Source organism: Melozone crissalis, unplaced genomic scaffold (assembly GCF_028551555.1).
Source record: "Melozone crissalis strain CALT ecotype California unplaced genomic scaffold, PUWL_Pcris_2 ptg000042l_1, whole genome shotgun sequence".
Lineage (NCBI taxonomy): Eukaryota > Metazoa > Chordata > Aves > Passeriformes > Passerellidae > Melozone > Melozone crissalis.
Genome location: NW_026535820.1, coordinates 23,083,340 through 23,110,625, shown reverse-complemented (window position 1 = coordinate 23,110,625; position 27,286 = coordinate 23,083,340). Strand labels below are relative to the sequence as shown.

Here is a 27,286-nt window from a genome sequence, read left to right as displayed (position 1 = left end):
GTTTCTGTGTTACTGCACCATGAATAAATTGCTTTATGGAATGAGACATTTGAGACTCTGCCATGAGGAATGTGGGGTGAATCCAGTAAGGAAACCTGGCCTGACTGTGTGAGGGGGGGTCAAGTGGGGCACCTGTGGATGCACTGGAGCTGCCCGCTGGAAACGGGCTCTGCAGTGTAAGTCTCTGGCCTTGGGAATGTGAGTGACAGAGAGTCTTGTGAATGGTCAGACTGGGATGTTTCCTTAACAGCGAGAACACCAAATGCCTGAGTTCACCTAGAGGACTTTGCACAGACTCATTCTACAGCAAAGACGTTGATATAGAATGCCTTACATAATGGGGCAAAACCAGGAGACAGGTTTCCTAATTTCCTACCTACAGGCTTTGTAGAACATTGCTGCAGGCTAAACCAGCCCTGGCAGCAGGGAGACCCGCCCTTCTCAGCGAGGCTGGCCAGCCTAGGCTGGGCTGGGCTGGGCTGAGCCTGCCCTGCTGACTCACCCACACCCTTGAGTCAGCAAAGGGATGGGGACCAGCTGGAAAGATGGGCTGGGACCGATGGCATGAAAAACAAATGCTGGGTCCTGCACTTTGGCCACAATAACCCCATGCAGCACTACAGGCTGCGGTCAGACTGCTGAGAAAGTGGCCCAGTGGAAAGGGACCTGGGGGTGCTGGTCAGCCAGAGCTGAATGTGAGCCAGCTGTGTCCAGGTGGCCAAGGAGGTCAGTGGAACCCTGGCCTGTATCAGACACAGCGTGGCCAGCAGGAGCAGGGCAGGGATTTCCCCCCTGTATTCAGTACTGGTGAGGCCACACCTTAAGTATTGGGTTCAGTTCTGGGCCCCTCGGTTCAGAAGGACATTGAGGGGCTGGAGCGTGCCCAGAGCAGGGCAATGACGCTGGTGAAGGGTCTGGAGCACAACTCAGGAGCAGCTGAGGGAGCTGTGAGTGTTCAGCCTAGGGAAGAGGCGGCTCGGGGGTGACCTTATTGCCCTCTACAAGTGCCTGAAAGGAGGTTTTGGCCAGGCTAGGGTCGGTCTCTTCTCCCGAGCAAGCAGGACAAGAGCGCGTAACTTCAAACTGCGCCAGGGGAGATTCAGCTTAGACATTAGGGAGAAATTCCTCAGGAAAGTGTGATCAAATATGGGAACGGACTGCTCAGGGAGGCGGTGCTGCCCCTGTCCCTGGAGGTGTTCAAGGAGAGCTGGGATGTGGCACTTGGTGCCATGGTCTAGCTGACGTGGTGGTGCTGGGTCACAGGCTGCCCTCGATGATCCCGGAGATCTTTCCCGACCCGATGGATTCCGGCATCCTGAGAAACCCAGGGCGGGCGGGGCTCCGCTGGTGACGGCGGTGGGCGTGGCCAGAAGGCGGTGCGTGACCCATCATGTGGGCGTGGCCTCGTCAGGGGGCGGGGCCAGGTGTGCCCTTCGGCCGTAGGGGAAATGCACGCGGCGGCGCGGTGACGTCAAGCGGCGCGGGCCGGCGGTGACGGCGGGTCCGGGCGGCCATGGCGCACCGGTACCTGCTGCTGGCGCGGGGCGGCGGCGGCCGCCGGGGGCTGCCCGGGGCCCCGCTGCAGCAGCTGCTCTGCGGGAGGGGCCTGCTCGGCGGGGCCAGGCCCTGCCTGGCGCAGGTGAGCGGCGAGCGGGCCGGGGATCGAGGGAGGGCCGTGCTGGCGGTGGGGCGGCACCGGGGCGGGGAAAGGCGCCCCGCTGCTCGGACCGAGCGCGTCTCTGCTGCCCGCGGCCTTCCCCGGCTCGTCCTCACCCCGGCCGGAGGAGGCAGCCACGGCCTGCTCGGTACCGGCCCTTCCGGGCGGCGGGGAACGAGGCCCGTAGGTGGGCGAGCGGGCGGGCGGGCTGGAGTGCCGCGCCTCCCGGCCTGGAAGTGGCAGCCGGCTCCGTGCGGGAGAACCTCGGGCTCCTGCGGCAGCGGCAGCAGCAGAGTCCTCCTGCAGAGGGAGGCGACACCCTAGAGCTGCTGCTGGTGCTGCATCCCGCCGCTATTCCTAGAAAGTGTTAGGAGGTTGAAGGGACCTTAAGGATTTCCCCTTCCCAACTCCTCTGCCATGGACGGGGACACCTCCCACTACACCAGGTTGCCTGGCCTTGAACACTACATCTGCAGCTTCTCTGAGCAGCATGTTCCAGTGTCTCACCACCCTCACAGTAAATAATTTCTTCCTAATATCTAACTTAATTTCTCCTCTTTGAATTTGTATCCATTCCTTCCTGTCTTATCAATACAGTTCCTGATAAAGGGTCCCTCTCTGGCTTCTCTGTAGACCCACTTCAGATACTGTATGGCAACTGTGAGCTCTCCATGCAACTTTCCTCCAGGCTGAGCAGCCCCAGCTTTCTCCTTTTCTCCTCATAGAGGGGGGTTCCCATGTTCCCAGTGGTTTTCCAGGTGCTGTGTCCCACCTGATTCCAAAGTTCTTCCATTGCTTTCTCAGGTTGATGAGTTGTGTTAGGTGGATTTGAGGCTGGGTGAGAGACTGAAATGTTAAAGATTACTGACTGAGCAGTTTGTTTTGGGTGTCAGTGTTCTGGAAAAGAGGAGCTTGGTTGTTTGCATCCTGGGATTGCTCAGTGCAGTGATGCCATGAACCTGCACCTGCAGCAGTTATGGTATTAACTGCTAAAGCATGATGTCTGTGTGTTCATTCTTAGTAAAATGGCCTTTGCTGTCAGCTGTTACAAGATGTGTATTACCCTTGTTGACAGCTCTAACACAGTGGGGGAATGACAGGCCTGTGGGAAAGGAAGATGCTTGAGTCCTCTCCCTTTCATGGGCATCTTGCTTTTCTTTGTTTTCCTGTAGCACAGAGTGCTGAACAGCCACACCTTTATAGCTGTGAAGGTAATCTCTAGGATAGTGATGACTGTGAGAGGAATACACACAGAAGGTGTGTTGTAGCTTTGTTGTCAGCATGAATCTGGGGCTTGTTTTTAATGGTGAATTTGGTTTTGTTTGATCAGAGCTGAACATGATTTCAATAAATAAAACATTGTCAGCAGTGCTGCTGATCTCTCAGAAAGCTAACTCTTGTTACTTTCAAGAAAATTTAAGGAGTTCCTATTTGGAATCAATCTTAGGAAGGGGACTTTGTATTCATTCTAACATCTGGCTTTGTGTGCAGGCAGAAAATTGAGGATCTTTGTTCCATAAAAGCCATTTCTTTTTTAAAGTTGATTTTTCTGTAAGAAAAAGTGAGCCCTTTGGAGTCACAGAACCTTAGAAAGGCTTGGGTTGGAAGGCACCTTAAAGATCCTCTAGTTCCAGCCCCCCTTGCCATGGGCAGGGACATCTCCCACCAGACCAGGTTGTTCTGGGCACCATCCAGTCTGACCCTGAATACTTCCAGGCATCCACAACTTCTCTGAGCAACCTGTTCCAGTTGCTCACCACCCTCTGGGAGTAAAGACATTTTTCCTAATTTCTAATCCAAATCTCTGCTCTTAGTTTAAAAACATTTCCCCTTGTCCTATCACTGTTTCCCCATGTAGAAAATAACTTGCATTAAGGTAGATTTCTTTACCAGCTTTTTGTTGTGTGTTGTCCCCTCTTCCCATTATGTTCTTATGTAATATTTTGGTGGCTGTTAGATAATTAAGACTTTTGGTTTAATTTTGCTTTGATTTGGAACTTGATAATGGGTAAAGCTGTAACTTCCAGCTTTCTAGAATTAATGAATTCTCTATCCTGTTTGTATAGCTAAGCAAATGGATTTTCTGTTCCTCCTTTGTGTAGCCTCAATTTTGTAAACTTTTTAAGGAGTTCTGCTTGTGCTCTTGAGTTTATGTAGCACTCTGGACTAGTAACATTTTATGGGTTATTTTAACTCTAAAACTGACCTTTGCTTATCTATTTTGCTTATTTTTGCTTATCTAGAACTTATATTTTTAAAAGTCTTGATTTTTAGGATGGTGTCACAAGGTTTTCCCGAAAGAAAAAAAATCAGATATTTGTTTTGGTTGTTTTGGGGGTTTTTTGGTTGTTGTTGTTTTTTTTTGTTTTTTTTTTTTAACATGCAGTGAAATTTTTTGCCTCTGACTGGGAGATACTTAGCAAGAGTTTCCTGGTATACAGCCTGAAACAGCATCCAGTCAAAATGTGCTCTGTTTGCTTTCTCTCTGTTTAGGCAGTGGGTGTGCTTGTATCAGCTAAGCTTGCATTCCCATTGCCAGACAGACCTGTATCAGGATGGTCAGTTTTTGTGCTGCTGTTTTAGAGAATTCTTGAATATCTCCTGTGAAGGAGACTCTACAACCTCTCTGGACAGCCTGCTCCAGTGCTTAGTCACCCACACAGTAAAGACATTCTTCCTCCCGTTCAGGTTGAGCTTCCTGTGCATCAGTTTCTGCCCATTGCCTCTTGTCCTGTGCTCAGCACCACTGAGAAGAGCCTGGGTCAACCTTCCTGGCACCTTCTCCTCAGATACTTAAAGACAATAATGAGGTCCCCTCTCAGCCATCTCTTCTCAAGGCACTCAGGTGACACTGAAGGTGCCATGAAGTCACTTGTTCCTTTTTCTCACAAAGCAGCTTCAAAGCACCCAGCTCTCTGCATATTAACTTGACAGCACGTGTTCATGGAATTTAGGATGTGTAGAGACAATCCAACAGAAGCAATCCCGTTATTCAGGTCTGCCCCAAAGCTCTGTGTTCTTACCCTTCTCTGTCCTTCACTTAAACTATAACTTAATTCTGTAGTAAACCTGTGCTAGTCTGGGCCAGGCAATTAGATTTGGCTTACTTAAACTTTTCTTTTAAACAAGAGCAGTTGTTTCTTCTTAGTTGGAGTAAAGCTTTCAGAATATTTCAGTCTCTTTGCAAATAAAAAGTAATCTGAGTTTGCAGAAGAACTAAGTCTCTAATTTTGTGTTTTGTAGGGGACCACTGACAGGAGAAAACCCCACTGTTTCTTTGAGTTTCATTAGTTGCTGCAACATTCACTCCCTGTCTGTATTTGGAATATACATGATCTGTGGCAAGCTCTTTTTATTTTATTGCCCACATGGCTGCATCCCACTTGTCCTAAAACTTCTTTTAGGAGCACAGATGGAATTGCTCATGTTGGAGGTCATAATGTATTGGATTTAGTAGCTGTTCTCTACATTAGCTTCTCTCCAGACTATCTGCACTGCACGTGCTTCTGAGAATCAGTGAAATCCCTTCTTGGATTTTCAGTATCAGATTTTATTCAGAGACATGCAGAGACACAAAACTAATCCTGACCAAGCAGCCCAAGAATTCTTAGCTCAGTCCACAGCAAAAGCAAGGAATGAGAACATTTTGGTGTTCTTCTTTGTTCCAGCAGGTGGAACTATAGGGATGCTTGAAATAAGCCTAATGTATTTCATCATTTAATAAGGGGTGGAAGGGGAAGCTCCAGACAGAAGATTTCAGCAGAGTTACAGCATTCAGTTAATGAATGACAGCATGCCTAGGGTAGTTCTAGTGTGCAACCAAGTAATCAAAAGTTTCTTTATATGTAAAAATGGGTTTTATTTACAGCCACTGTACCTTGACTATAGCACTGAGCTTCCTTTCACAGAATAGTCACAGAGGTGTTAGTCCCAGCTGGATGTTTGCTTTCTTCCAAGGATACTTGGAGTCATGTTTTCAGGACCTGTTGCTTTTCAGTTAGTGTTGGTTTTTGCATTTTACTATTTCTGTAGCTCTTGAGGTAAATAGCTTCTAATCAAAAGGAACAGGAGGCTGAGTGCCTTTATGTGGCAGAAGGAAGTGGAGGCAGAAGGAAAGTCAGTCTGTGGGGAAATCTTGGCATGGGTAATATTTTGTTTCTCAGAAGCGTTGGAAAAGCTTATGAAGGGCATTTTATCTAAAATATGTCCTTCTTGAAGAAATCAGATATGATTTCTCTTGAATAAAATTGCAGTTTATACTTTTTTGAAGTATCCAGCTGTAGTAGCAAAATTTTATTAAGAACTCGTGAGTTTAAAGATTTAATTTTCCTTCATTGCACTTAAATGATGAATAACAGTAAACAGCCTTAGGACAAGGAGCAAGGACAGGAACAAGCCATGTTAAAGCTTAGGTTTGTTGTGGTTTTATAACTGGATGTTTACCCACATAGGGCTTTGGATCTTCTTTTTGAACTGAGATTCCTTGTCTGTTTTAGTTTCTTAGCTGGATGTAAGCATTGTCTGCCACATCCCTTTCTTTTGGATTCACGTAGATCTCTCATATTCAGAAACTACAACTTCTTAACTATTTGTAAAAAGGTTGCAGACAAACCATGATTCAGTGCTGTGTAGATCATGCTTGTACAGTCACAGTTAATGTTGCACTTTAATGTCATTTGGCTGATGTGATTAAACATGTCCCGTTGAAATCAATGTGTATTTAATGTTCATAGCTTGTAGTGTTTTCTGCTTGATTTTTCTCTTTTAATGAACAATGTTTTGTTTGTGTGTAAGATGAAACTTGGTTCTTAACAATGACAATAAAAATCTCCTTGCTGCAGAAATTACTCATTTCATGAACTTTTCTTTTTCCATTGTTGTCTTACTTTCTGGCACACAGCAGTTACTACAATATCTGTTGTAAAGTATTGTCTGACTAGCTGCAAGGCTCTACCAGAGAGCTTGAAGATTTTTGTAAAGTGTTCTTGTTGCTTTAAATTTCTTTTTCATCTTTCAGCTCTGTGACCAAGTTACCCCTGGAGTTCCTGCTGATAGAAGCACTTTTTTGGCAAGTGTAATCGCTGCTTGCAGAAGGCTTTTCTCTCAACCTCCCAAAGGTGACTAACTTTGATTTGTGAAACAAAGCAGACTGCTTGCATACCTTGCTGAGGACTGCACTTATGTGCTATTTAGCTTTATTGTCTGTGGGGAAGTCAGTTCTTGTACTAACCAGCCTATAATGTTGAGATGAAACATTTGATTTATGGGATTTTTAGGAGCTATTAAAGAATAATGTACTTTGCTCAACACTGTGCAGTGGAGCTTTCTGTTGACCTAAATTTCTCTATCTCTGGTTAAAACATAGCTTTACTTCAAGTTATTAAATAGATGTGATATTCTCTTGTCAACACAGCAGATTTATTTATGGAGACCAGGTAGAGCTTTTCAACAAAAAGACAAGAAGAAAGCTGATTTTGCAGTCTGTATGTTCCTAGCTTCTTTGCTGGTGTATACATTCAGCTTGTGATGACTGAAGTGTGATGAAAGAATTGTAAAATAAAAACCAATGGTGAGCTCCTTTCCTCCTTCTCCATAGGATTTGAAAAGTATTTTCCCAATGGGAAGAAGTCTAATGGAACTAAAGGTACACCTGGAGAAACAAAAGGTACAAAAAGCTGCTTGACTTCAGTTCTTTGTGGAATGTATATTCATTAAATTCGATTTTGGCATAACAATTGTGAGTTTGGGTTTTGGGTTTTTTTCTTTATTTTTCAGGGAAGATATATTTGTACCAGATTAGTTTGGAAGTGCAAATTGGTATGTTTTTATCATATGTGATATGAAAGGAAAATAATGTTCATCTTCTGGAATAGTATTTATTTTTATGCTTATTTTTATGTTGGAGTGCTGTCCCTCAATTATAAGTTAACAGACATCTCTTCTGGTCGTAACTGTCTCTCTGCCATTTAATGGACTATATATCTGTTTTTTTAATGGGAAATGCTGTTTTTTACATAATCTAATTATTGTAGTATTGCAGACTAGTATATTTTCCAGAACATCTCGTTAATATAACTAATAAAAGGTAATGTGAGATTAGCATAAGATGTAAATTTTTTTTTTTAGAAACAAAGCAAGCTACTGCTTCCAGACAACCCAGTGGAACTAGTAGTGGAGGAGGTGGGAGTGGTGGAAAAAAAGGAGGCAAGAAAGAAGAAACTAACTGGTGGACCAGATTACAGAAGGTTTTGACTTTAAAATATCTTTCTTTATGTCACTATCTTGTCTTCATGAAATAACCTTGCATGATTTTGCTTTTTAAAGCCGTATTCTGATTGCCTAAATCTTGCTCAAGCCTCCTGTGCCAGACCTTCCATGGCAACTGGCCCTGGATGGCTCCCTACTCAGTGCCTTTCATGAATAACTATTTTGTGCATAACTCCAGAGGCATCTACTGTTAATGAAGCTTAAGCTGTGTGAATGTGGTTGCTAGTAGTCAGTATTCTTAGAGGGGAGCCTCAGACCTTTAAAGGCCTCGTGTTTTGTTTCAGTGGCAATTTGGAGAATTTTCTGACCACGCAATGGTCATTAAATGTAGTTTGCTCTTACATGTTCTGACCTTGATGGAATACTTATGTGAGTTTTCCTTTGAAATTTATTGCCATTTATTGCCAGGTATAACACAAAGATGATGGCACCTGACAGTACAGAAATATGTAAAATATTCCTGTATGTATATAAAGAATGTTTTTGGTGCACATTTTTCATACTTCTTATTTTTGTTTTTGGTTTTTTCTTCTGTTCGTTTTTTCCTTTATTTTTTGTTGATCTTGCATGCACTCCTGGAGACCAAGGAGAATTGTTTTAGAATGGAGGCAGAAAGGTCATGTGGTTTTTTTTTTTTTCTTTCTAAAAACAGTAGTTCATGGATCAAAACTCTTCAATTGCTGTTTGTAAAACACTTAAAGAATTTGTATTGCTGTAATTCCTCAGTTCTATGTGAAATTTCTGAACTGTGTTCATACAACAAAACAGACCTTTGTTTAACATTCTCTGCGGCAACCTTGAGGGCAGGGAATAGAAGCTACAAAGAAATATCAGAACCTGTTTCCTATGTGCCTACTGTATTACAGACTCTAATTTTTTTTTTTTTTTGCTTTGTCTATTTCCTAGGGTGACATTCCATGGGATGTCAGGGAGTTTCGGATGTATGTGGTGGGAAGTTCTTTTTTCTGGACAATGGTTGTGTACTACTTCTTCTTCAGGGTCCCTGGGAGAGAAATCACCTGGAAAGACTTTGTCAACAACTACCTTTCTAAAGGATTGGTGAGTGGGGAGGGGAATCAGTGTGAAACATCAGAGTGCTGAAGATGCTCGTTGCTGCCTCCCCAGCTGGGCTTGTGTTTGTGTGTCTGCAGAGTGAGAACGGGCTCTGTGTAGGTTTCAAGGGAGAAAGGAATTAGCTTTCATTTAAATCAGTTCCTAGATCTGGTATTTTGGATGGATGTGGGAAGATTTATGTCATTTCAAGAGAGACGAGGGAATAGCAGCTCAGGACAAAGCTTTGGTTGGATAACTCCTGTGGGTGCTGGGGCAGTGTAGCTACACTCCCTCTGGGTATGGCTCTGCAGTACAGGTAAGCTGACATAATGGCTTAAAGAGACATGCCAGCTGCCTTTGGAAGAAGTTTGCTCTTAACCTTATCACTTGCATGAGCCCATTCCTCTGAAAAGAAAAGGTTTTCTGCTTGTTACATGTCTGAAATCAGTTCCTTGGGGAATCTGAGAAGCAGCAGTGAGAACAGAAAGGGATGGGTGGGGAATGGAAGAATCCTTTCAAGGACAGTACATTGGCATCCCTTCACCAGCCTGACTCTGTTGTAAAGTAGCCTCCTTTGTTTTTCTCCTCTCATTTTTTCTTACCTGGAGCCTCTACTGGAACAATCAATTTTATCATCAGTATCCTATCTCTCTGTAGAACTTGGCAGCTTTCCATGCTTGGAGTAATAGGTTGGTGATGCCCTGAAGTTCAGGAGATTGTCTTGCACAGGCTATTTCCACTTCAGGAGCCATGAGTTCTTTGCTCTGCTCCCTCCCTGCTTGTAGCTTCATCTTACAGATTAGGAAAGCATTGGTTTGCTTTGTCCTCTAGGTTTCACACCTGGAGGGATTTTCTGTTAACACAAAATTAACCTTCCATTACCTCCCTTTGGTAAGCTGCTGAACAGGGTGTCTCTTACCTTTCTTTTCTAACTGATCTGTGCAGAGTTTCTCTGTATGCTTCTGCCTGGACTGTCTTACAGTCAGTCCTGTTCTAAATTGGTGGTTTTGCACATCTTGTGAAAAAACTCATACTGATTAAATTTCTGAAGCAGTAAGACACTTAAATCTGTAAAAATATTCATTTAGCTGTTACAGTGAACAAAGCCTGAAGCTTCCTTGCAGAAAAGCATTGTGAAAGGAGGCTGTTGCACAAAACCAAGTTTCTTGTGACTTTGAAAGATGTAGTGTGGATATTCAGACAGACTAAATGTGTGGCTATTAAGAGCTGTTGGCTGCCTAAGTGGTGGGGAGAAGACAGCAATACTGGAGTCATGTGCTTTTCAAAACACAGGTGTTCAGGTAGTGTTGTGTGAAATCAGGTTAGTTCTAGAGTGACTTCTTAGCTCATGTTTTCCTTCAATTCTACCAGAAATGACCACATGTAGTGAGTTCAGGGAACAACCTTACTCACCTGTATGCGATTCAGGCCCAACTTCTAAAGCTAGATTGCCTAGTTTTAAATGCTTTAAAATGTTAAAACCAGTTATTTTATGGAAAAGGGAAGAAAACATGGAAAAAATTTTACTTGACTTCTAAAAAGGCCCTGTCAAATCCAAGAATCTAACCATTGGAGGAGACCTGTAAAAAAAGTCTTAATGGTATATATCTGCTGAAGCTGTAGCCCAGTTCCCAGGTTTATATAGTATCTATTACCCCAGGTAAATACTTTATGTAATTGATGTTACTGTATTTAATATTGTAGCACAGGAAGCCCTTTCTAGTAGGGAAAACAGTTGTAAGAACAAAGTTCAGATTTTCCTCATTTTGCTCGGTTTGGTTTGTTTTGGAAGCTGCTCTAAGAGTTTGGAATCATATAACTTACTGATTTAGGTGTTTGACCACTGAGACAATTAACTACTGTTTAACTATATTACTGTAACTGATTTTTGCTGATGCATGCCTTGAGTTTTTCCTTGAGAAAAGGATACGATGTCCGTCTTTCAATTTAAATTCCCATGTGCCAGTATTCCTTTTTTCCTGATTACATAATGGCAAACTGTGGACTGTGGAGCTGTCCTGATGTACCTGACTAATTGTACATTCTAAGTGGAAAACAGAAAGATTCACATTTGTTATCTGAAGCTGTGGTGAAAGCACAGTGACTGTACACTCTTCACTCAGGTTTTGTTCTTTTCTCCTCCTACAGGTGGACAGACTTGAAGTGGTGAACAAGCGCTTTGTTAGAGTCATCTTTGTTCCTGGAAAGTCTCCTCATGAATGGGTAAATACTTTTAATACATGTACATGGGATATTAGAAGCAGCAAAACAGTCTTTTTATGTAAAGTTTGAGGCAGAAACTTGGTCTGGATCATTAATAATATCTTGATCGAAAACATTTTTTCTTGTTACATTATCCTACATTGTGTGTTCTTTCACTTTACTGTATCAGTTGTTTTGCCACAGATACCTTTAAACAATGACAAGTAGTTCATTTCCAGCACTGTGCTCTTTAATACAGATACTTAAACAGGAAGAGAACAAATTGATGAAGGTTCTGTATTTTTAACTGCTGTTTTCCATCTGCTCAAGAAAATTCCAGACTTAAGTCCACATTCTTAGGAATCTTTTCTGTTCCAGGCTGCTTTTATCCAGTTACTTTAGAAAACAAAAAGGGACCTGTTTGTTTCCAAAGTATTTATTTCATGGAGTTGCTCTTCTAGTAGCACAGTGAGGAATAGACTGATGCAAAGAATGATACCCAGTGGCAGAGACCTATTAAAAATATATAAAATGTTCATAGAAAATTCAAAGAAGCATTAGAAAAGCTTTATCAGGTTACCTCTTCTTAGGTGGTGGAGCTTTTCTTAAGTATCTTTCTGAAACAAGGTCTGCAAGTCCCTCCTGGGTAAAGTGAAATCTGCAGCAATTACTTAATCAGTGGGTTTCATTATGGCTTATTTATACACCTACTCTTTAGGTGTATAAATACAACCAGTTGCCTTTGTTTCCCAATCACTTAACTGCTCTGGTTTTTCTTTTTCAATGTTAGGGTGAGGAGGGACAAGTCAGGCAGGTTATGGTGCAAAAGGGGAGATTTTCTTGACCAGATCTCAACATATTTTGAGAGTAATGGCTGGATTTTTCTTTCTGGTCTGGTTTTTTTTTGTTTGTTTGTTTGTCTTGGGTTTTTTTTTGGTGCTGTTTTTTTTTTTTTTTGTGAACACAGCTGACTAGTATAAGCTGCAGAAGCTTTTCTTAAGAAAAGCAAAAACCTTTCTTAATCAGAAGGGCTGAGACCTTCAAATGAAACAGTAAGTTGTATGACTCCTGTGTTTCCAGGTTCAGTGCTCTGTATATTCTGACTATATAGGTCCCTTATAAAGATCTCTTTATTACTCCCTTCCATTTTTTTTTTTCTGGTGAAAATGCCAGGATTTCCATCTGTTTAAAGTGCCCTAAAACTATTGAGATTCATCATCTCTGCAGAAGCAGTGATAGGTACAAGTGTATTCAGGCTGGGAGGCTTCAGATTTGTTGTGTGCCTCTTACACCAGTTACACACTTGACAAGGCAACTTAAACTTAGTCCAAATCTAACACATGCACAAGGAAATTACCAGACTAGAAGAAGCTGTCTTGTAGTGAAGGTGAAATAAGAGAGGACACTTGGTCATCTCTGCTTTTTTCCTCGCAGTACGTCTGGTTTAATATCGGCAGTGTGGACACTTTTGAACGGAATCTGGAGACTGTGCAGCAAGATCTGGGAATAGAAGTGGAGAACAGATTGCCTGTAGTCTACTCAACAGAGAGTGATGGGTAAGAAGTTGCTTTAAAAAGTCTCTGGTAAAAAAAAAAAAGGTTGTGTTTACAGTAGAGAAGTAGGTTTGTAATACGCATACCTTGTGCTTCACTAGGTGGCAGTATTATCAGAATAACAATCTGCTTGGGTTTGTTTCTGAGTGTTATGTGTAAGAGAAGCTGTTCAGTACTTTGTCTATGAAGAAATCCATATCCTCTTACTCTAAATATAGCTTCTCATTATATAAATGTTTTACTGTAACTCCTTTCTTCATTTAAACCCTCCCTCCCCGTGACTTTTACTAGAGCAAGAGTTAGTCGGGCACAGCAACAGAGCTCCAGAGATGACGCTCATGTAGATTTTTGAACAGGGAGATTATATCATAGAACCATAGTATATTGGCTGAGCTATTCTGGGCATCAATTTTTGGCCAAAAAATAAGCATAATCAAAATCTGGGGCCTTGGAAAAAATCAAGAAATAGGTGATTAAGTAGATCACATTGATCTGCCTATTAACAGAAACTGGAAGATGGATCATGGTCTTAATTGTTAAGAAAAATAGTACTGATGTTAGATTTACAGCATTGTTGCTTCCCATTAGGGAATAAGGGCTCTGATACTAGATTTGTGTTCTTTGTATTAGCCTTATGTGGCTGAATTTTATTGACCTTATTTAGAAGACAGTAAAAGTGCTTCTCTGATGTATTTTTCCAAATGGCTTAGAAGGCAAACATAATCTTGTAACTCAAGGACTAGTTTCTTTTTGGTTCTAAGTGAGCAGTTTAGAAATTACTCCTGCTGATGTCTGTCATATAGGTTTTTTATCATCAGGAAGTTGTACTCTGTGTGTAGCTCATGTGACTAATGAGAATGGCTCATTTACTGCCTCTCTTGTGTTTACATACTTGGTACTTGGGGGTATTTGTTTTGATTTGGGGGGATGGAGGGGAATGTCTTGGTTTTACTGCAGTGTGTGTTACCAAGCTGCTGCTGCCTGTTGGTCTTGGTGGCAACAGGAAAAATGGTGGCCTTACTCTGGGCAATCCTGCAACTTCAGACAGAGGTTTTTATTTCCCTGTTCTACACACTGCCTGCCTCATTTCTCTGTTTCTTTATAATGGAACGTGATCTTAAGGATGGTCCATAAATAAACCTGTTGAGCCCTTATTTAAACAAACCTGGGGAAAGTGATGGTCAGGGCAGTGCAGCACTTGTGCAAGAAGGCTGCATGTTGGCCTGAGGCTTCTCACCACAGACTGGGAAAAGTATATCAGTTCCTATGCCTTTTTCAGCCTTGTACAGACCTTTATTTCCTGAATCCCTCTTCCTTACCACAGCTCTGATTCTTTCCTCAGTGTCTGTTCTCCATATAGAAATTGATATATATTGCTGTGCCCCAGGAATGCCGCAGAAAGCAGGAGAGAGAAGCTATATATAATCAAAGTACTACTGTTCCCTGTTGGATCAGAATCTGCCGAATACCACAGTGGGGAGAAAAATCCTTGTTTTCCTCTTTATCCCAGGAATGTGGGTTATCTGTAAAGCCTGGAAATCCTGTGCTTTATGGTTGTCCTCCTTTTCTGCATTTTGTTTTTGCTGAGTGTGGATAGAACGTCTTGTGAGCTGTTTGAACTGTTCCTTTTCACAGAAAAATCTGTACAGTGCTCAGATACTATGATAAAGAGGACTGTGTTAGGGTTTTGGGCTTTTACAGAGCTGTGCTAGAAAGCTGGAGGACAATGAACAATGAATAATAATTAAAAAAAACCAAAACCACAAAACAGAAACAGAAAACCCCACCTCAAGAAACCACTCCCTCCCCCCTGCAAATCTGTATCCTTGAAAATGAAAATGGAAACATTGAAAGGAGAAAAAAAATGTAAAAAGCTGAGAGACCTAAGGGAAGAAGGGCGTGTATTTTGGAGAGAAATTTCTGCTTGAAGTAATAGGACACACTGTCTATATGCTACCTAATGCAACTTACTTTGAGAATATAACCATTTACATAACTAGTTCTGTAAATTTGCCTTTGAAAAACAAGCTACTTCTGTTTAGTAGGTAATGCAGTTTTTCTTCTGCAAAACTCAACAATGTTACTTGATGTGCTTGGTTTAAAAACAAGCAACTATAACAATTTGTTCTCAAATTTATTTTGATGGTTTCCCAGTGTGAACAACCTGCAGAAGTACAAACATTGCAAGTTAATAGACTATTAGTCCTGAATTTGCTTATAATGGAACCAACATCTTTATATGTGTTATTTGCAGTAATGGATTATTGTGATAGGTTTCTCTTTTTTGTTTGTTTTTCTCCACAGATCATTTCTCCTCAGTTTGCTGCCTACAATTCTGATTATTGGTTCATTGCTGTACACATTAAGAAGAGGACCTGCAGGCTTGGGTCGGGCAGGGCGTGGAATGGGTGGACTTTTCAGTGTTGGTGAAACTACTGCCAAAGTCCTTAAGGATGAAATAGATGTTAAATTCAAAGATGTAGCTGGCTGTGAGGAGGCCAAATTAGAGATAATGGAGTTTGTTAACTTCCTGAAAAATCCCAAACAGTATGAGGATCTGGGAGCAAAAATTCCAAAGGTAAGGGATCGGTGACTTAGACCTTATTCTTCTACTAGTCCTCAGTATTCTAAACTGTACTGGGATTGTTTACATATGCAGTGCTTTCCAGCTTCTGTCTTCCAATCAGGAAAAAAAAATAAGCAAGCATTGAGTGCCAGCAGTGTAACTGTGGTGCCAGCAGACTTGCTTTGTGGAATACATTATCTGTTCACGTGGGCCAGAAGTGATACACACATAGGTATGACAGCAGTCTTGCAAGTGGTTATTACAGAATTGCCTTTTGGCTGTGCTGGCAGGGGAGTCCACCTGATGACATACCTTTCTTTTTCTTACTTAATATGTCAGTCAAAGAAAACACTGTTCCTGAAACTCTAAGACAGCATGGAGTGTTGGGTCTAATTTGTTTTTCCTTTTGCTCCTTTAAAGGAGGGGTTAATCTTCAATTATTTCCTTACATGATTTTTGACTGTGGTGCAAGAAAAGCCAGAGGGCTCAATATCATGGACTTGTTATTTCATAGGCCTAATACTGTTTTCTTCATGAAGAAAATATACCTGTTTGTCTTGCAGGGGGCAATTCTGACAGGTCCTCCAGGTACTGGGAAAACACTTCTGGCTAAAGCTACAGCTGGAGAAGCCAATGTGCCATTTATCACCGTCAATGGCTCAGAGTTCTTAGAGATGTTTGTTGGTGTGGGTCCAGCACGAGTAAGTCCTTGGCCTTGCTCTGTTCTTTCAGTATTGGCTGTTGAAAGGATGTTGTCAGGTTTGGGAGACAAATGGTTTGGTTACAGCTGAAGTTGTTTCTTCTATGCAGATTTCTCACAAGTGATGCCAGATGCATGTCGAAACACAAAAATCACCAGTGTACCTTTAATAAAAGTTACTAAGGCAGTTCATTAGCTAGTTTCACTAGCCTGAAACAGTTCACTGTTAAGGATGTGTCTCTTTTCAGGTGCTTGAGAACACAGAACAGCACTCTTTAGGCTCTGATCTGAACTAAATTTACTACTTGAATCAGAAATCTGTAGCTCATTGAGCTACTGTTATGGGAATGCCTCCTCCTGCTCTAAATCCTGCTTCTTTGAAGAACTTTATTCTCTTTGTAGTTTGAAACTTTTAGTTGTAAACAGTTGTCTAAGACACACAGATAAGCTTCTGATTGAAATATGAGTCCAATGACTGGTTTCTGATGATCAGATGCTTTAAATAACCAGATATATGTCTGATATTTTTTTGTGCTTTTCTGCCTTAACTGTCTTAAGAAAGCTCATTAAAAACATGTGAAGTAGTATAAACAAGTTACTGATGGTATTTTATGATAATTAAAATTTGGGAAAATATTAGGTATCCTAAAATTATAGTGATACTCGGACTTCTGTTGTCAATAGATATCTAAAATGCCCCAAAGCAAAATGACTTAACTTTTCTGTATTAGTCTGTGATGGTCTTCACAGGGGTTCTTGGATGAGGGAAGAGATGAGGATCTGACTCCATGTTTCAGAAGGCTTGATTTATTATTTTATGATATATATTACATTAAAACTATACTAAAAGAATAGAAGAAAGGATTTCATCAGAAGGCTAGCTAAGAATAGAATAGGAAGGAATGATAACAAAGGTTTGTGGCTCAGCTCTCTCTTTGAGCCAGCTGGGCTGTGATTGGCCATTCATAACAAACATCTAACATGGGCCAATCAAAGATTTACCTGTTGCATTCCATACTAGCAGATAATCATTGTTTACATTTTGTTCTTGAGGCTTCTCTGCTTCTCAGGAGGAAAAATCCTAAGGAAAGAATTTTTCATAAAAGATGTCTGCGACACTGGTCTATGAAAATACTGTTACTATCCAGTGAAATCTTTTGATATAACTTTGGCTGGGAATTAAAGTTTCAACACAGTTGATAATTTCTGGTGCCTATAGAAAACAATATGAGAGAGTTTTACTTTCAGTTCCTATTAATTTATTAAATAAGACAGTTGTTAGTGATGCTAAATTGATCATTTGTAAATTGAATGTGCTAGAATTAAAACTACTTGTGTGATTCTGGATTTCTGCTTATTCCATTGAAAAGAGAATTCACTTCAAGCATGTGACATGTGTTTGTCTTGTTCCTTCATTGTACTTTTTTCAAAAAATTTGGCTGACTTTGTTGTACAGCCTACTGTCCAAAATTTGTATCTCTTCGTGTGTACCATACATTTTTTTGTCATCAGAGAAGTGTTCTGCAATTGCATCACTAATGTGTAAAGTAGTAAAGCTCTGAGCTGCATCTAATTCTCACTCAGGTCAAAATTCTTCCATTAATTTTTCATTTCCTGTTTGCTCCAGTTGGATTCCTGGTTGTAGATCTGTTAACTCACTGAACTGGTTTTAATGAGATCCTTCTGATAGGTTTGCAAGCAGAGCAACATTGCAATGTTGCATCTAAAATTCAAATCAGATTGTGCTGCATCTACCACAGTAGGTAGGTAATACCTTGCTTAAAATATGAAAGTCTAAAAAACAATTTCAGCTATCTACTCACATCCTGAGTGTTTTTTCCAGACATCTAGAAGTTAATTTAACTTCCAAATGAATACTTGGAGGGGAATTAAGTAACTTATCATTGCCTTGAAGGCTGGCTGAAGGCTTTGGAATGAATGCTTGCTCAGACCCATGCCCAGTTGTAGGGATACTCTTACTGATGTGCCTCTTCCCACCCCTGCCCACCCCCCAACTCAAAAGAGTTACAAACCAGTCTGATACAGTCTCTGTTCTTTTGTTAAGGTTAGAGACTTGTTTGCTCTGGCTCGTAAGAATGCCCCGTGCATTCTCTTCATTGATGAAATAGATGCAGTAGGGAGGAAGAGAGGAAGGGGCAACTTTGGAGGACAAAGTGAGCAAGAGAACACACTCAATCAGCTTTTAGTAGAAATGGATGGTGAGTATTTAATGCCTAAAACTATGCTATAATAACAAGGATATTGGATAGAATGTGCTTGTTCAGACCTGCTAACCAAGATTTGGATTCTAGCTTAAATTCAAATTGTCCCTGTTTCCTTGTTTCCTAAAATAAAGCATGGTGACTCACTTTGCTGCAGCCTGATATTTTACTGAAATTCATTCAGAGAAAAAGAACCCTAATTCTGTATGTCCTAACTCTTTGTCATAGTTAAATAGTCAAAAAAATTCTTCACAATGAGACCAGTCTGTCAGTAAAAAAAATACAGCTAGCCATGCTGGTTCTGTGATTTCCTGAGCAGTTAATCTATTATTGTATTTTGAAGATAAAGCAGGATTTGATATAGTAGTTCACAAAGCAGAGTCCAAGGCCATTTTCTTGCTTGTTATGAAAAACTGGACAATGCAGCAATAAATAGAAATATTTTCAGCTTTAAGGTAATTTGTTTGAACTGACAGTTCTTACATGACCCTGTAAAGTGGGCAGTCTTTATTTCTGGTTTTGGAGGTTTTTTTCCACAGAAATTATATTTACACAGCTTTTCTCTATCACTTTTCTTTAACAGGATTTAATACAACCACAAATGTAGTCATTTTGGCAGGTACTAACAGGCCAGATATTTTAGACCCTGCTCTGATGAGACCAGGACGCTTTGACAGGCAGATTTACATTGGTAAGTTTTACCTGGGTGCCTGCAGTCACTGCAGCTATTTATACATGTAATTTCCTTGCACACACTCAATTTGAATATATATGTGTGTGAAAAGTAAAACCATATGTCTTCTATTTTAAAGGACCCCCAGATATAAAAGGAAGAGCATCCATTTTCAAAGTTCACCTTAGACCTCTGAAATTAGACACTGTCCTAAATAAAGACAACCTAGCAAGAAAGCTTGCATCACTAACACCTGGGTTTTCTGGTAAGTGACTCCTAATGCCACTGTTATTCTCCAAGCTTTTGATATTTGATTTCCCTACTAATTCTGGTTTTCTTGCACCTAAATTTCTGGATGGCATTTGACTTAATTGTATTTACTGGCACAGCCTGAAATTCTCTTTGCCTGTTCGAGCAAGTAGGAGATTTGTGAGAGTCTCAAGTTTTGTCAGCTTCAGTCAGGGTGACATGAAGAGGGAGTTTTTTCTCTGATTGTTAACAGTCATGTGTGTGTTGTTACTTTGTTTGTCCTTTCCTTTGTTTCATTCTTGAGCACTTCTGGAGAAGACCTGGGTTTTGTGAAGTTTGTGTGCATGTTCTGTAGGAGAATTTATGTTTCTGGATGTAAAAACCAAAAACCAGTGCAGAATTCAACTACTGGTCAATACAGATTTGAAATTAATTAGATTATAAGCCAATAATGATACTTCTCACATCTATTCCAAATTCCACACTTGTGAATTCGTCACTGGTTTTTGGTCTATATAAAACTAGTTTTTTGTGATTTGATTATCAATGTCTCTGATAACTACAGTGATGATTAAGTTACCTCAATAGCTCTACTGTAAATAGTTTTAACAGAAAGTGGAGGGCTTGAAATCAGTAATGTGAAAGGATATCTTCTAAAGATATGCCAGTATCTGAGCAATACAGAATTCACATGTAGGAAATGCGTGCAGCTAAATATATACTAGTTTAAGTATAATCTGTTGCAGACAGAAAAGGAAGGTGGGATGTATCAAACAACTACTTCACTGGTAATAAACTTTATTTGCTGGCTGTCTACCTATGCAAAAAATCCTAAAGCCTATAACTATAGTAGATGCATTTAAATATATCTTAAGTAATTAAGCTATTTCAGAACGCATTACCTTTCATTTTCAAGCTCAGTGAGAGTTTATAGCAAACCAGTTGTAGGTAAGATTATGCTTATGCTAAACTCAGAGAAAAGTGTTGAAAAGGATCAGTAATTCTTGTCTTCTCTTTTAGGTGCTGATATTGCTAATGTTTGTAATGAAGCTGCTTTAATTGCTGCAAGGCATCTCTCAGATGCTATAAACCAAAAGCATTTTGAGCAAGCAATTGAAAGAGTTATTGGAGGTAGGTGAATAGCACCAATTGTTTCTCAAAAATTGTAATAGACAGCTTCCTTTTTTAGATGTGTAGGAAGCCATGCTTTTGAATATTAGTGCTGCTCTTCAAGGTTGTTTTCTTTCTCTCCTAAACACACTTGATGTTTGGAAAGGAAGTATCCTGTCTATATTGCTGACTTCTGTAATAGAGGAAGGGGTACAAAGACAGATTTTATCAGGACACGTCTCTTATTTCTTCTTCAAAACAGCAAGAAGAAAAACTGGATTTAGGGATGCTTTTAACTGCTGGTAGCCTGAAATAGTCTAGAAAAGATTTTTAAAGTTCAAATGTTTTATTTAAATATTTGAATATTCTTAAGAACTTGCATTGAAACTGGAAAGTCTAAGGAAGGACAAGGTTACGGTGAAACCTGTAAGATGTGAATTTCTAAAACTTGAAAGTTTTGGGGGGGGGTGTTTAAATTTTTTCAATGGATCACATGTATGGCCTCTAAGTATTGCTCACCATCTTTGCAAATGAGGTAAAGGATATCAGAGGAGAAAGTTGTGTCTGAAACTTAATCAAATTTATTTATTTTACAAAGGTTTGGAAAAGAAAACTCAAGTACTCCAGCCAGAGGAGAAAAAGACAGTAGCATATCACGAGGCAGGGCATGCAGTTGCAGGGTGGTTTTTGGAACATGCTGACCCCCTGTTAAAGGTAAGAATGCTGATTTGGACTTTTAATTTTAACAGTAGCATGGACAACATCTTTTTCTTTGGGGTTCCTCTCCTCTCCACCAATGTTAAGAAGATATTAAAATATAATAAAAAGCAGTGTAAGTGTGTCAATTTGAGAGTAAATTTTTGTTCATTTCTTGTTACTTTCTTAGCTGTTTTCTGAATTAGCTGTTACATAGTTCATAGTATAAATGTCCTTTGAAAGTGAGAGACCTGTTGTTCTCGTGAGTCTGTCAGCCTTGATGGCTGCTTTTTCTCTGAGGCTTTCAGTACTGATTATTGGTTTAAGTTACTCTTACCAGGTTACACAGGTATACTTCAGGAATATAGAAAGCTGAATTTTACTTTCAATTTGCTTTCTTTTGGCTTCACAGCATGACAAGTTGAACGTAGAAGGAAAAGCACCCCAATCTCCCAAACTTGCTTTAACATTCATAGTTTTGCATAGCTGTGTTTTTCATCTCATCTCAGGCTTAAAAATATTGTATGATTTACTTCTGGAAGAAAGGTCATTAGTAAATGTGGAAATTCCTTAAACTGTTCAAAATGCTGTATCTGTTACAGAGTACATAATGCCCAGTAACATTCAAGGAATTGTGGATTGTAATTAAAATGGTGTTTTTAAAATATGATACAGTTTTTAGAGAAGATATGACAGTGGTCTTACCTTTCTTTTCCAGATATTCTAGTAGTTGTTATCCCAGTTTAGAGCTAGCCAGGGCTTTTAAGGATAGAACACAATGGGGGCAAAACTGTAAATGGAAATAATGTCTGAATTAAACCTCAAGGGTGAGTATGGTGTAGGCTGTGGTATTAAAAATAAGTCAAACTGAAGAATACTTTATGGTTTTTAACACTGTTTAGTTGTAGCACTGTTACTTTTTTCTGTAGGTATCTATTATTCCACGTGGTAAAGGACTGGGTTATGCTCAGTATTTGCCCAAAGAACAGTATCTGTATACCAAAGAGCAGCTACTGGACAGAATGTGCATGACTCTGGGAGGACGTGTGTCTGAGCAAATCTTCTTTGGAAGAATTACAACTGGTGCCCAAGATGACTTGAAGAAGGTGACCCAGAGTGCATATGCTCAGGTATGGGCTTGACTGAGACTTTTTTTCTTTTACTGTTTTCTTTATCTCTGACCTAACTAATATTCTGCTATGGTGCAATTTCATCAGGTGCATCCCTCAGAAGCCTTGTTTCAGAAAACACTGTATGAATAAGCATCATGGTGTTGTTTAGAGATGCTGACGACCAATTATTTCATTTCAGTCTCACAACAGCAGTGTGTGCATTAGGCTTCAATTACTGCCCTACATCTGTCCACAGGAACATACACATTGATCTCATTGGATCACATGTGGGAGTTGTTATACTTATTTTAAAATGGAATTTAGTGCTCAGATTTGATCATATCATCCTACATTTACAATTGCCCAGTGTGAAGATTCAATTTGGATTCACACTTGAAATCCAGACAACCTTGTTTGAAAGCACTATTTGATGTCAGTTAAGTCTATGGGAACTGAGACATTGGTTTGTGTGTGTATCGTATTAACTAATGTAGATGAGTAATTTAAAATCTTATCAATGCAATGACTCACCTAAGTGTAGCTATGGGCTACACACAGGTGTGTTACTACATTTCCTGCATCAGGACAAAGGATGTCATCTCATAAGACACTCACAAGGAGCAAGAGACATTTTGGAGTACACTTATCTTCCCCTGCACACTTATCCCCAAACCCCACCTACTTCCTCTTCTCAAGCATGCTTTTTGTTGCCTCAGTTCTGGAAGGCAATGTGTAATGGTATCTTGTTAATTCTATGAGATCTTCAGTGACTCTTGCTCAATTCTAAATTTATAAAAAAAGACTTTTGTACGTGTCAGCCAAAATTAAGAAAGCAGGTTAAGATGCTTGGTTCTAATGGTGAGGTCTCTTTGAATTCTGAATATTCGTTGTCGTACCTGTGTGGATCTTGCTAGACTGAGAAGTGCTACTTTAGTAACCATCAAATTGATAGTAGCCATGGAGTGAATAAATAAATAGTTTGAACTTGCTTCTGCCTCTGCTGGAGGAAAATGCAGCTTAAAACATCCCCATTTGGCAACCAGACAAGTCAGTATTCAGTACTGAGTGAAGCAAGATAAGAATTGTTTGACATTTGTAGAGGAGTGTCTTGGGATGAGGAACAGCATATGATTTTTGACTTGATAGAAAAAACCTTCAAGACCTTCTACTTTAGTACTTAAGTCAGCTTATCTTTATGGGTGAGTAGATTATGCTAAACTTCAGAAGTATTTTTGAATTGGCAAAACACTTCTATTTCTGGTAAAGAAGGGCTTTACTGCTTAAGGAAGGCTGAAGTGATTTTTGTGTAATAGAATTTAAACAGCAAAGTACTATGCATACCACTAGCAACCACTTGAAAATGGTGTTATTTGTGTCCTTCACTTTAATCAGTAAAAAGAAATAAGTGAAAGTCAATGCATGTGTATTAACTTCAGTAGACTTGCATTTTCAGGGAAGGGTTGATGTTACAGGAAAAGATTAGGCTATAGCAAAATTCTTCCTCTCCTTTTTGTTGGCCATATTTACTTCCACATACCCTAAATTCTTGCTATCTCTCCTTTATTTATTTAATTTTTTTCCTTTCAGATTGTTCAGTTTGGTATGAATGAAAAAGTGGGGCAGATTTCCTTTGATCTCCCTCGCCAAGGAGACATGGTCTTGGAGAAACCTTACAGCGAGGCAACTGCCAGGTTGATAGACGAAGAGGTGCGGTCACTAATTAACATTGCCTATGAAAGGACATTAAATCTGCTGACTGAGAAGAAAGCAGAAGTGGAGAAGGTGAGCATTACAGTGTTTTTAGCCATTAAGTTCCAGCTGGTAAGCCAAAATCTGAATTGAACTGAATTACATTTAAAATAGACTGTATATGAGGAAGTTTGCTCAAAACCCATTTGATGTAATCTTAAGAATGTGTCACAAGACTTAAGAGAAACCTTCTTTTGTGTTGGAACACCTCTGAGCATCTCACAAGCATGTTAAATCATTAACATCCCTCACTGCTTTTGTGGTCAATATTCATTTGGAAAGTTGGAGGGAAGAGACTGCCTGCTAACATAGGGTTTAGTAGATGTGATAGGCAAACTTAATAACTCAAAGATTAAATACCAGGCTCCCAATTTTTTGGGCAGAAGAAGCTCTTGTAACCAGGGAAATTCATATGACTTCCTTTCTCTGAATTCCTTTTTAGTGTTAATAAAAATATCTTTGTCTTCTTCCGTTCTGTCCCTTGGCTGCTTATGATCTGCCTCATTGCAGCCAAGATTCAGCTTGTGCATATTCTCTTTCTTCATGCCACAAAACCTGATACAGCAAAAGGATCATTTTCTAGGACAGGCATCCAGTAGGCTTAGTGACAAGGAGACAGGTTTGTATGGGCTCCATAAATCCTGTTGTAGCAGGTCAGCATCCCAGAAGAGATCGCTGAATGTGGTTTGTGCTGAACAATGAGCTCACTGACCCAAGGCTGCAAACTCCCCTGGTGCAGTGTTCACACATTGGTATTTTATGGTGCTTTTGAGCTTGTAACACAGCAGCAGCCCAATTGAACCATCCCCACTGACTGGAAGGGAACACTTGTTTTCATGTACCACTTAATGTCTTGCATCAGGAGCCTTTTGGCAGAAGCAGAAAGCTGCTGTTCTGAAGCAACAATAAAGCAACAGTGACCCACAGTGAGGGCACTTTCCTTAGTCTTAAAAGCAGGATTAAAAACAAAATTGTATTTGTGCTCCCTGAAAGTGCTCAAGGGGGAGAAGAATCTTGTATCTGATGAACTCTGAACAACCTGTTTTTTCTATCAAAATTAATCAATGCCAAGCTAACTGCCTTAAGAAACCCTTCCAACTAGGACAGCCATCTCAGGTGTTTGATGTGTGTGACACAACTTGTTGTGCTATTCCAGGTTGCCCTGCGGCTGCTGGAGAAGGAAGTGCTTGATAAAAGCGACATGCTAGAGTTGCTTGGCCCGAGACCATTTGCAGAAAAGTCTACTTATGAAGAATTTGTGGAAGGCACAGGAAGCTTGGATGAGGATACTTCACTACCAGAAGGCCTTAAAGACTGGAACAAAGAGCGTGAAAAAGAAAAAGAGGAGACAACAGATGAACAGGTCGCTAGGCAGATCAGAGGAGGGATGCCATTTTAACTGTGAAGTGTGTGCCCATGGTGACTTGCACTCTGGAAGAGAAACAAACTCACCTAGTTTGTACTTCAAAACAAAAAATATTTATTCAGCCAAACTGTATTAGTGATGGGTGGAAGAGTGATCTCGTGGGATGAGATAAGGATGTTCTGCTTCTGATGTACGTGTGTGAGATCATCAGTGCACTGGTAAAAGGTGATCATCTTTTGTTTGCCAGCTGGAGAAGCATACAAGGAATTGGAGCTGCAGTGGAATGCCAGAACTGAGCCTCTCAAGCATTGGAACAGTTCAGATTCATGCACAGATTTTGTGGCACTGATTGTTTTGTTTTTTTTTTTCAAACATCTGTAAGCTTACAAAAATCAAAGGGTTTTTTTGATGATTTATCTAAACTATACCTGTATATGACCTGTTTCCAAAAAGAAAAAGAATCATACAAAGTGCATTGTCAAATGTGGTTGTACAAAGTACTAGCTTTGCAAAACTATCAGCTCTTTCTGACCCTTTCCCCTTCACCTCATTTTGATTTTAGAGTTTGTCTACAGAGAACTGCCATGTAAGTTGACCGTGAAAACTGAACACTTGCTTAAATATCTTCAAATGTACTCATGGTTCAGTGTCTTAAATTAAGTCTGAAACTGTTTGGCTCCTGCAGTTTTACCAGTCAGTTTTTTACAGAGTTCTGTAAACTATTGAACATATGAATGTGATGTGTAAATACAGTTTGAGTCAATAAAAACAGTACTTTTCTGAACAAAGCTGTCCCTTTTTTTTTTTCCTTGCTGGTTTCTGGGTATAGAATTCAGAACAATGCAAAACTCTGTTAATATAGGGTAAAAGGATTGTGTTCACAAATACAAGCAGCAACCAAAGCCAAAGGTGATAAAGCAGATTGTTAGAGTTTCATACTCATTTGCTTAACAAAAAGCTATGGGGGAAAAGCTATGTTAGCAGTTGTCTTCTGCTAACAATTCATTAGTTGGAGAATTTAGATGTTCAAAAATTAATGGCCTTTCTCCTCATCCCAGCAGAAGACAGGGAAGCATGGGTGGAGTGGTGGTTAAGGAGGGGAAGGAAAATGAACCACTCTTCTCTGCTGGACCAAAAATCCTTTAAGGGTAATGAGTCAGAGGGCAGGTTAAAAGGATAACTAGTGAATGATTCCATCTGTATGTTGCAACATACTGGAAACCAGTAGGATGACAAAGGAAAAAGTTTATCTGAAAGTTTAGACCCTTGGTTCTAAATGTATTTGAGTTAAATTATTTATGGAAATTATTCTTTTGGATTTTCTTTTTCTTCATGACAGAACTTTTTCCATCTGTGATGTTACCTGGCTTTACAGTGAAGAGGAATGAGGAAAACAGAGCAAATATGGCTATTTTGGGCATATTTACAGGGTATTTTTAGTTGTTAAACACTTCTATTTCTCTCTATTGCATTTGTTAAAGAATGGATGATAAACAGGAAAGCAGCCTGAAAAAACTAAACTTAATTTCCCTAAGTTTTGGAGTCAAAGTTTAGAATTCTTTATTGCAATAGCAAAAGTCTTCTATAAAACTCAGATCTTGCACACATGATAGAGCAGTGCTTGATTTCTGTGCTTATGCTCTAGTGTAGCTTATTATGTATTCTGCATTAATGCCTTGTTTGTTCTTTTCTCATCCTCCAGTTTAGCTGAACACTTCTTCTCTGGGATATTCAGTCTGTAGCCAGTGCTGAGGACTAGCTGTGCTTATTACAGTGAAGGTCAGAGTTCTGGATTTCTTCATTCCTTGCAAAATGAAACCAACAGAAAACTCAGCAATCAACCACCCAACCCCCAAACCCTTAACCTGACTCTTCACAATGGCGCTACCAGACTCTGAAAAAAATCATCTGCAGGAGATGGCTTCTCTTACTCCCTGTTGGTGTCTATTAATAAATTCCACTCCTGTTCAGTTGCAGCATGTAATTAGTGGATGTATGAAAATGGCCTTACCTCTCCTTTACCTTTGCCTCTATTTTAGAACATTAACTTGCTTGCTTAGCCTTACATTAGCAGGTCTTAATCTTTTGCGCCAAAAATGGCACAATTTGAC

The 27,286-nt window shown here is 40.1% G+C and overlaps 1 protein-coding gene across 1 annotated transcript; it reads left to right on the top strand.

Moving 5' to 3' along the window:
* The first annotated feature begins 1,513 nt into the window (after positions 1 to 1,513).
* On the top strand, positions 1,514 to 25,957 carry AFG3L2 (AFG3 like matrix AAA peptidase subunit 2). Its single transcript, XM_054284574.1, has 17 exons — positions 1,514 to 1,639; positions 6,675 to 6,774; positions 7,254 to 7,322; positions 7,784 to 7,902; positions 8,831 to 8,983; positions 11,126 to 11,200; positions 12,614 to 12,735; positions 15,037 to 15,310; positions 15,862 to 15,999; positions 18,064 to 18,217; positions 18,804 to 18,911; positions 19,033 to 19,158; positions 20,163 to 20,273; positions 20,851 to 20,966; positions 21,878 to 22,078; positions 23,648 to 23,842; positions 24,966 to 25,957. Exons 1-17 carry the CDS (start codon positions 1,514 to 1,516, stop codon positions 25,206 to 25,208), a joined length of 2,430 nt encoding a protein of 809 aa, XP_054140549.1. The 3' UTR covers positions 25,209 to 25,957.
* Positions 25,958 to 27,286: the final 1,329 nt, after the last annotated feature.

Bases quoted from the DNA above. Each gene is read 5' to 3' on its own strand.
- AFG3L2 (XM_054284574.1), top strand. From the start codon at position 1,514: ATGGCGCACCGGTACCTGCTGCTGGCGCGGGGCGGCGGCGGCCGCCGG. The intron at 18,912-19,032 runs GTAAGTTTTACC...TCTATTTTAAAG, and splicing joins TGACAGGCAGATTTACATTG to GACCCCCAGATATAAAAGGA. The intron at 22,079-23,647 runs GTATGGGCTTGA...TTTTCCTTTCAG, and splicing joins CCCAGAGTGCATATGCTCAG to ATTGTTCAGTTTGGTATGAA.